Source organism: Anguilla rostrata, unplaced genomic scaffold (genome assembly GCF_018555375.3).
Source record: "Anguilla rostrata isolate EN2019 unplaced genomic scaffold, ASM1855537v3 scaf0102, whole genome shotgun sequence".
NCBI classification, from domain to species: Eukaryota; Metazoa; Chordata; class Actinopteri; order Anguilliformes; family Anguillidae; genus Anguilla; species Anguilla rostrata.
This window is the reverse complement of record NW_026985671.1, coordinates 1-16,128: the sequence shown is the minus strand read 5'-3', so window position 1 is coordinate 16,128 and position 16,128 is coordinate 1. Positions and strand designations below refer to the sequence as shown.

At 37.2% G+C, this 16,128-nt stretch overlaps 1 protein-coding gene across 1 annotated transcript; it reads left to right on the top strand.

Moving 5' to 3' along the window:
• The first annotated feature begins 1,724 nt into the window (after positions 1-1,724).
• Positions 1,725-13,379, top strand: LOC135246260 (zinc-binding protein A33-like). The gene is made up of 6 exons (XM_064319759.1): positions 1,725-2,192; positions 5,329-5,424; positions 5,589-5,819; positions 11,341-11,363; positions 11,450-11,568; positions 12,051-13,379. Exons 1-6 carry the CDS (start codon positions 1,767-1,769, stop codon positions 12,602-12,604), a joined length of 1,449 nt encoding a protein of 482 aa, XP_064175829.1. The 5' UTR covers positions 1,725-1,766; the 3' UTR covers positions 12,605-13,379.
• Positions 13,380-16,128: the final 2,749 nt, after the last annotated feature.

Genomic DNA, 16,128 nt, shown 5'->3' with positions numbered 1-16,128 from the left:
ATAGTAGTCCTGCTATTTTTTGTATGTCATATTCAGTAATAAAGAATTATGCTTTCCACATTGTAGGGTAAATACTACAATAATATTAAATGCATATAATATACATTTGGGGATATGTAGAGGAGGAGCATATGATATACTAAATACAATGCATTTAAGTGAGAGAGAACGAACATGGTCAAGTATTTCTACTGACAAATAACGTACGATGTGCTACAAATGCTCATGCAAGTACAGAGTAATGCCGTAACAATTTATAACTGTAAAATCAATCATGTAGAATTTACTGTGGAAGACTGGAGCATTCTAGCTTCCAGATCATTTTCCCACAATGCAATGCACAGTACTGTAGCATACAAAATATACAATGCTTTACTGTGACGAAACACATTCTTGTACGACATCTCCTGCCGCCACTGTAACAATGTAAAAAATCTGCTATGCTGATACATTAACACCTGCTAATATGCTAACAATGCACATTTAATTTCTCATTGCACAGTAAAATGTCCAGTGTTAATTCAATGCTAACAGATTTCCTATGAGTCCACACTGGCCATAGTGAAATCATAAACTCTTTAAGAGTTGATTTAACACTTACAATTTTACAGTGTGGAAAATCACTACAAGCCAATATCCAATTTAAAATGATTTCCCAATCCAAGTATTTTTTTTCCCAAATCCATAAATCACTCCTGAATTTCCTTTTCCCCTGCATGTTTTTATTAGTGCTGCCTAAATCATCTCATTTAAGGAGGAGATCACAACAGTACTGAAAATTATCAAATGAAAGCTGGAGAGATTCACTGCAGTTAAACAAAAGAGTGACAGTATCAGGGTGAGTTGATCAATTTGGAAAATACTTAAGCTGAATAAATCAAACGTAGATGCACTGTTCGGGTTTAACATGCATGTTCGTGTGAATAGCAGTGTCAGGCCCAGCACACAAAGACTTGGGTGTAAGCAAAGTTTGTGAAGTTCCTGCATAATGTGTCATGGTTTTGGCTGATGCCACCATTTCTTTTCCTTCCTGCGCCTTTTCTTCAGTTATTACGGCCATTGGTTATTTTCATGCACCTTTTCTTCAGTTATTACGGCCATTGAGTTGATTGAATCATACAGGTGCAAATTTCCTTTTACAATTTGCACCTGTTGGTGTTCTATTTAAACCCTGAGCAAGCCGATAAGCTTTGCTTCGGTGTCACTTATGTTGCACGAGCCGGTATTCTGTCAAGCGAGGTAAATGTAAAGGTATAGGATTGAGCTGCGATATTGGATTGTTGTGGCTATAAAATTAGCACAACAGTCTTTAGCTTTTTTAGATTGTTGGCAACAAGTTAGTGCCACAATCTAAGCTCAGTATTCTTTCTTTAGGGTTTTACTTTTTCAGCCTCGGTTCGAGGTCTGTTTTCTTTGAGTTGCCCCGTTTTCTGCTCCGGCAGTTTTGCTTTATTTTCATACTCCTTAAGCCTTAGTTCTTTTTTACCCAGTACGTGGGTTGTGTAGAGCTTTTCTTTGGGATATTCTCCCTAAGGAGTATTGTTTTCCTTTCCCTTGTCTCTTGAGACTTTGTGGCTATTTTACCGCTGGTTAATAGCTTAAGGAACCCCCTGTTCAGTCGCGGTTGGTCTCCCAAAACTCCAACTCCCTCACATAATGAAGAGGAAGCCAGAGAACAAGTCTGATCAGCAGGTTTGTTCTGGCCTTGAAGCAAAGTTAGCCAAAGTGAAAGAGAAAGTATCAGTCAGAGAGACTACGTCTGTAAAATGGCAGCTAAAGCTTTGATTCCCGAGGACGATCTCTGTTGTTCTGTATGTTGTGATATTTTTAAAGAGCCTGTTCTCCTGAAATGCAGCCACAGCTTCTGTAGAGTGTGTGTGCAGCAGTACTGGGAAGAGGAGAGCTCTCGAAAGTGTCCTCTTTGCAGGAAAAAGGCCTCCATGAAGGATCCTCCTGTAAACCTGGCTTTAAAAATCATTGTGGAATCCTATTTAAAGCATAAGAGTGAGAGCGAATCTGCAGAGGAAAGTGAAGCTCTTGTGAAGGATGAAGCTTTCTGCAGTCTTCATGGAGAGAAACTTCAATTCTTCTGCAACCATGACAAAAAGCCTCTCTGTGTCGTCTGTCGGACTTCAAAAAAACACAGAAACCACCCGGTCTGTTCAGTGGAAGAGGCTGTCCTGGATCTGAAGGTATTCTATTTTAAATAACAACAATTTCATATTTGATCTTCTAAATATTTAGTGGAGGAAGAAGCACTGTATCTGAAAGTCTTGTTTACAAACTTCAAAACATGTTGAAATGTATGTTTTTACAGACAGTCCTGCTTGGGGGCCTTTTATAGAGAATATGGCTTCCAACAGGAAGTAATGAAATACATACTGCATTCGTAAGAATGTGTAGCAATGATTTATAAAGTGATATGTACTGATAGCACAAAACACACAAGACCTATCCAAATCTGGAAAAACTGATGAATGTCAAGACCTAATTATAATATCTTTATATACTGTATACTAAATATTTGGATATGTGCTTGGTTAGAGAATTGAACGAGAACAAAAATCCACAATGAGTGTGTAACCAGTGTAAAGAACGGCTATATATATGTATATATATATATACAGTTGAGGTCGAAAGTTTCCATACACCTGCAAAGCAAATTTACTTCATGGCAGTTTTGAGGTTCCAATTATTTCTACAAGTCTTATTTTTCTGTGATGGAATGATTGGAGCTTAAACTTGTTTGTCACAAAAAAACATTCATGAAATTTGGTTTTGTAATATATTTATTGTGAGTTTTCTAAAACAAAAATATACAAACAGGTTCAGAACTAAACATACAGCGCTTCTAATATTTGGTCGCATGACCTTTAGCCATCTTAACCTCAAGTAGATGCTCATCCACAAGTTTCTGGCAAGCTTGTGGTTGAATCTTGGACCACTCCTCTTGACAAAATTGGTACAGTTCGACTAAATTTGTTGGCTTCCTGATACGGACTTGTCTCTTCAGCAGTGTCCACATGTTCTCGATGGGGTTGAGGTCGGGACTCTGTGAAGGCCATTCTAAAACCTTAATTCTAGCCTGGTTTAGCCATTCCTTCGCCACTTTTGAGGTGTGTTTGGGGTCATTGTCTTGTTGGAAGACCCAGCTGCGTCCAAGACCCAACTTTCTAGCAGATGGTTTCAGGTTGTCCTCAAGGATTTTGAGGTAATCCTCCTTTTTCATGATTCCGTCTATTTTTTGTAATGCACCAGTTCCACTGGCAGCAAAACATGCCCAGAGCATAATACTACCACCCCTGTGCTTGACGGTAGGGATGGTGTTCTTGGGGTTGAAGGCCTCACCTTGTTCCCTCCAAACATATCTCTGGTCATTGTGGCCAAATAACTCCATTTTTGTCTCATCTGACCACAAGACCTTCATCCAGAAGGTTGTATTTTTGTCCATGTTGTCATTGTAAACTTGAGTCGAGCCTTAAGGTGCCGGTTCTGGAGCAAGGGCTTCCTTCTTGCACAGCAGCCTCTCAGACCATGGCGATGTAAAACACGTTTGACTGTGGACTTTGATATCTGTATTCCATCAGCATGCAATTCATTGCAGATCTGCTTCTTGGTGATTCTTGGTTGCATCTTGACCAGCCTGACCAATTTTCTCTCAGCAGCACGGGAGAGCTTGCGTTTTCTTCCTGTTCGTGGCAGTGACACAACCACTCCATGCACTTTAAACTTAGAAATAATGGTTTGCACAGTAGATCTTGGTACCCGTAACAGCTTTGCAATGGCTCCGAGTGACTTTCCTGACTTGTTCAAGTCAATGATATGCTTTTTCAGATCCATGCTGAGCTCTTTTGACCTTCCCATTGTAGTGCAGGCTGGTTGTGACTAACGAGCCCTTTTTAAATTGCCTCAGAGAAGTCATCAGCTGTAGTCAATCATGATCACTCACAAGGAGTTTTGATTTGATTGAAAGGAAATTTGATTGTCACAACTTTCTACATCATCAAAATAGATAATTTAAGTTGCTGTATGTTTATTTCTGAACCTGTTTGTATATTTTTGTTTTCAGAGAACTCACAATAAATATATTACAAAACCAAATTTCATGAATTTTTTTTTTGTGACAAACAAGTATAAGATCCAATCATTCCATCAAAGAAAAATAAGACTTGTAGAAATAATTGGAACCTCAAAACTGCCATGAAATAAATTTGCTTTGCAGGTGTATGGAAACTTTCGACCTCAACTATATATATATATTATGGCAAGCCAAACAGGAATTATATATTGATCTTTGATATTTATGGAATGAACATTGATATATATTGAATGAACATTGATATATATATGGAATGAACATTGATATATATGGAATGAACATTGATATATATGGAATGAACATTGATATTGAATGAACATTGATATATATATATATAGAATGAACATTGATATGGAATGAACATTTAATGATAATGATTTTCTATGCATTCACTGTATACATATAAATCATTCATCATATACATATGATTTATATGTATACAGTGAATGCATAGAAAATATGTATATTGAAAAAATGATTCATATATACTGAGTATTTAATTGAAATTGAATGAAAAAAGTAATATATATATATACAACAAACTTTGATTTGCCATTAGGCACCGCTTCGGTCAACTATGTGGGGTCCTCCACTGCAGAGGCCTGTGAGGCGAGCACAGCGTGCAAAACATTCAATCTCAGTTATGGCGGAGCGAGCGAGGGAGTAAATGGAATTTATAAACAGTCTGGCGAATGCAGTAAATTGTAATAATGTACAGCCATTGCCAACATTTCGTAAATTTCTTTGATGACAGAATGTCCGATTTATGCCTCTAATTACTCATTTGCAAAACAGAAGGAACCTGCCAAGTGAACGGAGATTTCGCTCGCTTTCTTACACATTTTTGAGCAAATAGAACATAAAACATGTTTCTATAGGTTTTTACACAAATATGTGGTCGTTAAACATTTAGAAGTATGGACAAAGCAATCTTATACCAATAAGTCAAGCGATTTTATAAATGTACAACCCACTAAAACAACTGTTTTGTTATTCTATATGCTGAAAATTTAGATTGGTTTTATTGGACTGAAAGCACTTAAAACATAAAATGTTATGATGCACTTCAAGTATGTTTCACTGATCTGTAGTTACATTGCAGCAGAGCTATTTTCCCCATTACATTTCCCATGTAATTAAAGAGTTATACTGACCTTCACCTGTATTGCAGCAGGGGTATTACTGTGCCATTTATGTCTGTAAGTGATAATTGTGTCATATCACTCTAGGAGGAACTCAAGCCTGCGCTTAATCTTATTGAAGAAAAGCTGATGAGGTTTACTAAGGCTGAACAAGAATGTAAGGAAATAACACAATACAACAAGGTGAGTAAAGTAATTTGAAAAATGTTTAGGTACACAAAACTCCTAAAACGTGTTTTTGGTTAATATTGTGTGTGAGAGGCATAACAATCACACTGGCTGCCACACATACATTAACAAAACATAGTTACACTATTCAGGTTTAAAAGTGTGTATTTGATCTGCAGAGACAAGCCCGGCTCACAGAGAGGCAGATAAAGGCAGAGTTTGAGAAGCTCCACCAGTTCCTGCGAGAGGAAGAAAAGGCCAGACTAGCTGTACTGAAGGAGGAAGAGGAGCAGAAGAGTCGGATCATGAACGAGAAGATAGAAAAGATCACGGAACACATCTCTATCCTTACAGACAAAATCACAGCTATAGAGAAGGCCATGGACACTGAAGACACTTCCTTTTTAAAGGTAGGAGTTTGATTTCCTGAAGGTGTTCTGGGCGTATATTGGCTAATTACAGCCATATTAAGATGCACAGTTTGTTTGCAATTTTCAATACTGGTTCTGTGGAGCACAGTTCTACCAGCAGAATGGGGAAGATATGAATAAACTGCTAGCAAGCAGCATGTCACGTTGTTATATTGTTAAACATCAGACCTGGGTAAAATACATATTTAAAGAATTTTAATTACTTTTAAATACTTTTTTTAGGAATTATTTGAAATTCAGCATTTACAGATACTGAATATTTAAATTACCAAATGTATTTGACAATACATTCAAGGAGCATTTGCATATATTTGCAATTACTTTCAAATATGTCTTTAAAAAAAAAAAACATTTAAAATACAGAATTTTCAAATACAAAATTTTTGATTAAATGGAATTATTTGAAAATAATTTCACAACATAAATTCAGTGGTGCAACATGTGCAATTGCACAAAGCTGCTGATAGACTTGAAAAGCAATGGATATGCGAGAAACTGTCAGCTCTGAAAGTTGAGCATTTTGCCTAATTAGAGGACTGTTTTTTGATGAGAAGTGGCTGCTGACAGCCCCAGTCCAATTGTACCGATTTCCATTGTTAATTGCTAGTGAATATGCATGGCTGAATTCTATTTTATCAGTGTCTAACCTTACAAAATGTAAAAAATGGAACTGTACTGTACATATGGCTGTTGAACACTCTAACAACAGAAAAAAAAGAGGAAATACAGTATCAGGCCACTATCTTTAAAAAGATTGCATGGGTACAAATAAACTGGCAAGTAGCTTATCAAGAAATCTGAGTTTGCCGTCCCCCTATGCAAAAAGATGTACGGTCAATTAGTCTACTGTCTGTTAGAGGCAGCGCATGGGTTGTTTAAAATTGCCAGCGTAGGGTGCCCTGGCCCAAAATCCAAATTCAACCCCTAGACCCTAGTAGTTCCCCTGGAGTGCCCTTCGTATTATAACTCGCTGACATCACATCGAGGGCCACTTACAAAGATTGTACAAAGAACTCTTCAGTATGAAGCTTACATTCTTGCTGGATCCGTCATTTCTGTTGTCTATCACAGAAATATTTCAAAATATTTTAAAATCATATTTGTATTTTCATGGATATTAAAAAGGCTCTGAATACTATTTGAAAAAGTATTTAGAGTCCCTGGAAAGTATTTATTTAAAAGAATGTATGTTTTAAATAATATTTGGGAAAGTATTTGGTTTTCCATTAAAATAATTTAAATAAATCAAATGCAAAGTATTTCATGTGTAAATGTATTTGAAAATACTTCAAATATGTATTTAACTACATTTTCAAATACAAATACATATTTGTATTTTACTCAGGTTTGTTAAACATATATAATAAATATATATTATGAAATTACACTCACTGGCCACTTTATTAGGTACACCTAGCTAGTACTGGGTAAGACCCCCTTTAGCTTCCAGATCTGTCAAAATTCTTCACAGGATCGATTAAACGAGGTATGGGAAAAATTCCTTGGGGATTTTGGTTGATGCTGACTCGATAGATCCTACAGATATTCAGCCAGATTCATGCTGCAAACCTCTGGTTCCACCTAATCCCAAAAGTGCTCTATTGGATTGATATCTGTTGACAGTGCAGGCCATAGGAACAAACTGAAGTCAGTGCCATGTTTGTGGAACCAGCTTCTGTGCATTGTGACATGGTGAATCATCCTACTAAAAGAATCAATTTGAACAAGACCAGGTTAAAACCTAGTATATGGCTGGATCTAACACATGTGATCCGGCCGACCAATGGTGTGACTTCATAACTCGGCCGACCAATGGTGTAACTTCATCACTCAGCCACTCAGTCAATCACAGACATTCAAGTTTGTAGGGCTGGCCCCGCTGTTGCGGTCCTGCCAAAAATAGTAGACTGTGGCCATAAAGGGATGCACGTGGTCAGAAACAATGCTGAGGTATGATGTGGCATTCAGATGATGCTCACTTGGTATTAAGGGGCCTAATCTGTGCCAAGGAAACATTCCCCACACCATTACACCACTACCAGCAGCTTGTACTGTTGATACAAGGCAGGATGGATTTGTAGATTCCTGCTGTTTATGCCAAAATCGGGCCCTATCATCTGCATGTTGCAGGAGAAGGTGAGATTCATCAGACCGGGCAACATATTTCCAGTCTTCCCTCATCCAGTTTTGGTGATGACATGCCCACTGTAGTCTCATCTTCCTGTTCTTATCTGACAGATGCCCATTCGTTTCAAGGTGTGAAGTGTTGTGCATTCAGAGATGCCTTTCTACACAACACTGTTGTGAAAGAAAGTTATTATTTGAGCATTTGTGGCCTTTCTGTTAGCTTGAATGAGTCTGTACATTTTCCTCCGATGTCTTTCATTAGCAAGGTATTTTCTGCCACAGATCTGCTGCTCACTGGGTGTTTTTTGTTTATTGCACTATTCTCTGTAAACTCTAGAGACAAGTGCATAAAAATCCCGGGAGAGCAGTTGTTTCTGAGATGCTGGAACTACTGTGTCTGCCACTAACGATAATACCACAGTCAAAGTCACTTAGATCACGCATCTTTCCCATTCCAATTTTTGGTCAAACAACAAAACTAAACCTCTTCACCATGTCTGCATGCTTTATACATTGAGATGCAGCCACATGATTCACTGTTACGAGGAGTAAGCTATTGGTGGTAACAAGCATGTGTACCTAGTAAAGTGGCCAGTGAGTATAAAAATGTCTTAATATTTCTTTTTTCATGTTACAACAATATACAATACTTTATCACATTTATATCGGTGCTTTCATGTCACTGTTTTTTTATGATTTCGTGTATTTAGCCTAGTTTATGCTCCAATTAGCTTATGCTACATTTGTATAGACTCCAATCTGTGTTCTGCTAGCTAAGAGCTCATTGTTTTTGCTATTTAATAATTGGTGCCCAATGCGAGACTGTGTGTATCCAGTTTCCACCATAATTTTGAATGCCCAGTTATATAAGTTTTTTTTTTAATGTAATAAATGTGGTTTTAATTATTTAATTGGTTAATGTACATAACACTTTTGCCTGAGTGTGCCCCAACTGAACTTCAATACAAATCATCCCCACTGCTGCATGTGAAATGTATGGTATAATTTACACAAGGCTACATTTTCATCATAGATCGGTCGTGGCTATTGTTTCATCTATAATAGTAATGACACTGTAGATTACATACGTGCAACTAACAAAAGAAAGTTCAAGCCCAACTGATGAAACTGCATGCTCACACTGTAGATTTGAAGTCAATTCCGAGTTGCTTGTCTGTTGTATCACAAACCAATGCTCAGACATCACAGTGGGGCAGTATCCACTTCCAACCACAGTTGCCCCTAGTTAATGTTGTTTTTTACTCAGACTTCCATTTTGACATCACACTGTTCCTCTAGAAACATCAGCAAGTGTAGGCCTGCCATTAAAAGTATTGATATCAAAAATATGCCAAGTTACAAGAAACAATACTGGCTATTTTACCTCGCACAAATTAAACAAGCTGTATTCCAAAGCAAAGCTACCCAATTTTTCCTAAATTGTTTCAAGTAACTTGGCAGGGCGGCACAGGGAGTGATCACAGGCAGGACAGCACAGGGACAGATTACACTGCTGGCAGGAACAGGTGCAGGACCAGCAGCAGCAGATCCACTCTGATAGTACTGGGCATATACAGACAGTGTGACAAACACACATATACATGCACGCATGCACGCACACATAAGAGCACTGTCAGCTGAAAAATAGTCCAGGTGTACTGGAAACGTGCTAGGAGTAAGAAGGCATACAAATTCAATCACACAAAAGACAGCAGTTAATGTGATTTAATGGCTTTAATTATTAAATATAAATTAATAAATATATGATCCAAAGATAAATAGCATTTAACAAAAAACCATGTTATTAAATCATGTGTGCTCCAACAAACCTAAGCAGACTTCTTGGCCAAATTAAGGTTTGGCATTGCAACAGCAGTACGTGTTCCACCAGATCAAGCTTTCACAAACTGAGAGAGAATGACATGTGAGAATATGGGGGAAAAAACAAAACAGAAAAGCACCAAAATAAATATTCAAAATAAATCATAAAACATCATAGTTTGTTGTAATGGTAAAAAAAGTAAAGAGATTAGTAGTAGGAAAATTAGAAGATGGTAGGCCAATATATTTACCATTCCTAAGTTCAGTGTTGGCTGCGGGGAGGATATGTGTGAGGTCACTGTAGTGGAGACAGAAGGAGCAGGAGCAGCAGCAGGTGATCGGACATTTATATTCAACAGCCGAAGGAACTTCATTTTCTCAGTCTATGTTTACTATAATATGCAACTACATTTTCTATGACATGTCATTGCTCCACAGAACATCATATTAATAAGTAACACACTGGTAGCTAATAACATAATTACATCATGTGCTTAAATTACCTGATCTTTCAGGTAAATTTCTGTTAGCTAACTTAACAACATTAATATAATGTTAGCAACCTAGTCCAGCAAAATTACTTTCAAAGACAGCAGAATAAAATTTGTCTCTGTTACTATCAAATGACTGTTAGCTAGGTTTTCATCTTGACCATTTAACTATTTAATTTGATTTCTTACCCTGAGAGTCAGGCAATATTCCACGGCATTCTTGAATGCTGTCACTGTCATTGGATTCTACCACGATGCGTTTAAAAGCTGCATTGCCACATTTGATTGGCAAGAAATGGACAGGCATGACAAGTCCTGAGTAGTAAGAAATAGACCAGAATGACAGGGAGATTTGATTGGTAAAAAATGCGCAGGGCAGAGCACGCGATTGAAAAGAAATGGAAGCCAAAATTGAACAGGAACCACGCGATTGGTTCTCGGGAGCCAGACTTTCATGCTAGTGAAGTAGTTGGTGGACTGCAAAGTTTTGTTCTTTTAAACGTGTAAACTTCTATATGTCCAATTTGAGTGCGTATCTAATGTTTTTATTGGCTGATATACCTACATGTCCAATGGGGAGGCATATTCTCTGTGGGCCTGGAGAATATTGTAATTGGCAGGAAAAAGAAGAAGAAAAAAACTTGAAATCCCCAAAGTTAGAGGCTTTATTATGTGGACGTGTGAAGTTGTTTGTGAATTCTGTCTGTTGACATGAAGAGAGAGTCTGTGGTCATTGTGGTTATTTCTGTAGGGAACCCTGAAAGGTGCCAAACTCTCGGTGCTGTATAGGTATGGGGCATGCTACCCCACCAAAGCGTAACCTGGCGTGATGGCATAACCATGTCAATATGCCTCATTTTCCCTTTATTTTGGCAGTTACCTGTACATTACAGTACATTCATTCACGTGTGTTCACTGTAAATATCTACATCACTGTCATTAGCATGGCTCCTGTCTCTCACTTGTTATTGCCTGTCTCTCATAATGGTTTCTACTGAATACATTTATACATGCATACTGTACATTCTATCACATTTATGCTGTTATGATTTGTTTTTCAGAGCTACAAGAGCATTAAGGAAAGGTATGTGGACTCTCATCTCATTTCATATTGTCTGTTTAAGTCACTTCAAACCCTAAAGCCTGAGTGACTCCTGCTTGTCATTACAGAGCCCAGTGCACACTGCAGGATCCAGAGCTGCTCTCAGGGGCACTGATAGATGTGGCCAAACACCTGGGCAACCTGAAGTTCAAAGTCTGGGAGAAGATGCTGGGGATGGTGCAGTACAGTGAGTATCTGGGGCAGACGGTGAAATCATTTTTTTTTCAAGCGCTTAATGAACCCGTAAAACTATAGAAACAAGATGTATACTGAAATGGTGATGAAGATAAACAGTACAGAGTCAGCCAGTCTCAGTTCCTCCAAGTTTAGGAAGATCTTGTGGTTGCACTACACTGCTCTCAATTTAATATCAGAACACAAGCGAACAGAATTAACATAATATATAAAATGTCATTAATAATATGGTTTATTAGTTGTGTGAATTGTCTGAATTGAATTTACTATGAAACACATTAACTGATGTATTCATTTTCATAATATAAGCATGTTTTATATTTAAAGAATACATCATTATAACTACAGTATAATATCCATAATTATTATATACAATATACTGTGTATGTGACCTGATCTGAATAGAGTATTTGATGTGTCAATTTAATGTGTCTCTTCTTTCAACTTTCAAATATCTTTCTTTCTCAATATTAGCTCCTGTGGTGCTGGACCCCAATACTGTACATACCCAAGTGTCTCTCTCTGATGATCTGACCACTGTGAGAGACACAGATACAGACCACAAATATCCTGACAACCCAGAGAGGTTTGAACCCTGTGTGTGTGTGCTGGGATCTGAGGGGTTTACCTCAGGGAAACACAGCTGGGAGGTGAAGGTTGGGAATACATCTTCCTGGGATATAGGAGTGGCGAAAGAGTCCATCAGTAGGAAAGGTCATATAAAATGCAGCCCAGAGAATGGATTCTGGATCATAATGCTGAGGAATGGTTATAAGTACTATGCAGGTGGTGTTACTAACCTCACACTGAAGAGGAAGCCCCAGAGCATCAGAGTGCAGCTGGACTATGACAGGGGGGAGGTGTCCTTCTTCGACTCCAGTGACATGTCAGTCATTTACACTTTTACAGACACATTTACTGAGAGAGTATTCCCATACTTCTCTCCATATTTGGAAAAAGATAAGAATGAAGGACCCCTGCAGATATGCCCAGTGAATGTTTCTGTAACAGTTATGTCATCCCATTGAAAGTGTTTTTTTTTTTAAAGAACAAACTACATGTACTGGAAGAGTATTATAGAGGAAATCCATATTACTCTATAACTATTATGTTCCTCTATAATGATTATAGTTTTTTCATTTTAATTTTCTTTTCATCATTGATAATTTAGTTGAGATTTATCATTTTTTGATAATGTACATATACAGGTAGTATCTTCTGGGTTTTGTTTTGATCCAAGTCATTGGACAATGATTTCATATAATTTTTGCTCATAAAGTAGATGTGCACCTGTAGTGTAGTCAAATACCTTTATATTTGATTAAGTCATTCCTGTCTAGCTGGGTTTATAAGGTAGTGTAGAAGCTTGGAATGTGTGAGTATAGTGAGTGTTCGTTAGTTTGATTTCATCCATCCTCCTGTCTTCTTTTCAGATTTTACTTTGCAATTCACCCTGTCAGTACAATGCTGTAGGATTTAATGTACATCTGGGCCTTAAGTAGCCTTACCTGCAAACTTCAACCATCATTAAATAATTGGCATTGGCAAATAATTACAAAGGTTTCTCTGATTGTGCCTGTTGGAACCAAATCTCTTATGAGTCATTGTAAATATGTAAATGATGTCCCCTAGTGGCTACCTGAATAATGATGTTGGGCTGTGATGCCAATAATTAGAGCAGGTGTGCATTTGAGCTGAGATGATGCTGCTGACACACAGGTTTCTACCGCTATACAACGCTTCGCATTGCTCTAAACACTGCCTTTGAATTTAATATATTGAAATAAATACTATCCTGAATTATTTGATTGCGTTTTACTTGTGATTGAGGCTATTTTTGATTTGAGGAACAACTTCATTTTCCTTTGATACGTTTCTTTATTTTGATGCATGCATCGTAACCTTTTGTTTGAGTGTTTATTGAAGGCCATTGCACTACGCAACGCATGCACACTCATACATACAAACAAACAATAACCTTCTTTGTGGAACTTCCGAAATCAACTATCTAATCAACTAATCAACTGTCAAGACCATCGTGAGTACAAACGTGAGTAGGCAAAAAAGGTGTTTTTGTGAAGTGAAGCGTGTAGAACTGTCCCAAAGGCATCTTACATGGCTTAAATTGAATTTGCAAACAGAAAGCCAATACATGCCTTTCATTATATTCTCTTTCAATATATAATGTCAGAGAATGTAAAGGATTCCACCGAGAGTCATTTTAAACAATGGTGTATATTTTTAATTAAATCCCTTTAATCATTGGGTTGCACACTAGCATATAGCAACATGCACTAAGGTCTTCCAAACAAACTTCAGTGATTTTCTGTAGCTTCAAACGGTCATACCTGCACAGTTCAAATGAATGCTTATTTTTTAACATGTCTGGTGACTTTAAAATGTCAGTTATTGGCAGTTAATTTTTTGTTTAGTTATTTCACAGTTAACACACATAACACAAAGGAATCAATACAAAAGTCAGTGACTGTAACTTTACACAATGACTGAATTTACACAAGGCAATAACGATAAAGAATGAATTCAAAAGTACAACATTTCTCCGACATCTTTCATATTCTGTCTGTTATTTTACTGTAATGGTTGGCTAAAACATTAATAAAATCAATGCATTTTTACAAATAAATATCAGAAAAGTAGAATACAACCTAAAAATTATCTTGTTAATTAATATATTTTTCTGTAATTACACTGTAACTATAAAGGGTATGCATTGACGTCACTTTCCCACCGGACTACGCCCCCTCAGTCGGACTGAGTGGCAAAACATGCTGCGGCATGGCTGCCTTTAGTAGAGGAAACTGCAAAACTGGGAGTAAAACAAACAATTATCTGCTTAAATTAAAGGCAGTTGGACTCGACATGGATCCTTACAACTTACCAAAGTACCAGTGGTCCATGGACATTCAACAAGAAATCGGAGATATCTTTTTACAGACTGCCGAAAGCTAAAGAAAAGAGAAGCAAATGGATCGCTGAAATTCCCAGAAACAACTGGAATCCTGGCACCGAAACGTGGATTTGCGGTTGTTATTTTGTGTCAGGTATGCTGGATTTTTGGGTAAAATCATACCTTAATTTATACGCTTGGCTAGCTAACACTATCTAACCATCGCCCCCTTGTTTGTAGAACACAAGGCTCATCATCATGGATGTTTTTTAAATAAATGCTGACAAAAACTTCACAGTTACACAGAATATAAATGAATGATGCTGAATATTTAATTGATGAGTAGTCAATACAGTACATAACTTAAGGTATGATTTTACCCAAAAATCCAACATACCTGACACAAAATGACAACCGCAACTCCACATTTCGGTGCCTGGATTCCAGTTGTTTCTGCTAATTGCAGCGAACCATCTGCTTCTCTTTTTCCAATCACTGTGACATCATGTGCATTGGTAAAAAATAAAAAATTAAAAATTAATTTATCCTACACCCAAGACCTTGGTACAGAGCCAGTATCAACCCAGATCACTTGGGTCAGAGGTGTCTGTGCTAACTACTCTACTACTTTTGTGTCCAAAGAGCAACAAGCACTAATTAGAAGGGGAAGGGGTACTGTGGGCGGGGCCCAATGGAGACCACAGATTTAGGCACCATGACCGTTGGATGGGGCTGAGACATAAAGTTAGCTGAGACTCCTTTACTGAGAAACTCCTCCCGTATTTCAGTGCTGATTTATACAGTGATGGCAATAATCCTGGAGCCTTGCAGAGCTGCCCAGAGAGAGTGTCTATTACAATGCTATCATTCTAGTGAATGTGTCTGTAACATTGATGTACAGTAAGATCATTTTGTTGTAGCTGTTAATACATTGCTTGCTTCATGATATAATATTTTATGGAATAGCTTTACAGTTATGCATATAGCAGACATACTCTTTTGGTATGCATTTTATTTTTACTGAATAAATAAATTTGATAGCAAATGATGAATACAGTTCTGTTTGTTAAGGTTTAATGCTTGTAAACATTTTTGCTTGACTTACAGCTCTTCTGTTGAACTGTTTTATTGTTATGATTATCAGGTCACATATAGGATCATTTAAAATATATATTCATATGTTCAATAGAAACTTTAACTATTTTATATTAATTTATTACCTGTGTACTATCAGATGTGATGAACTTCAACAAATGGAAAACCTTAAGTGCCTTACTTAAAAAAAAATAAAAAATTAAAAAAAAATTAAAAAGCATACTGTTGCTACTAAGATAAGCATTGGAACATGGTCTTTACCAAAGCACTGCTTCAGCGCATTATGCTTGGACATTGAGAACAGGTGAAAATGTCTCATTGTACCAGACAGGGAAACTGGCACCTGGCCTATGTCACACACAGATTCTTCACTAAAATTATGATTGTTGTATTAGCTAAAATATTTAAATGTCCAATTACAATGACCTATTTAAACATGACAATTCACATGACAAATACAAAGTCATTTCTGAAATTCATTATCATTATTATATGCTGTCATTTATCTATGATATGTGATTGTGACTTCAATTCGTGTTGCTAGCTCTA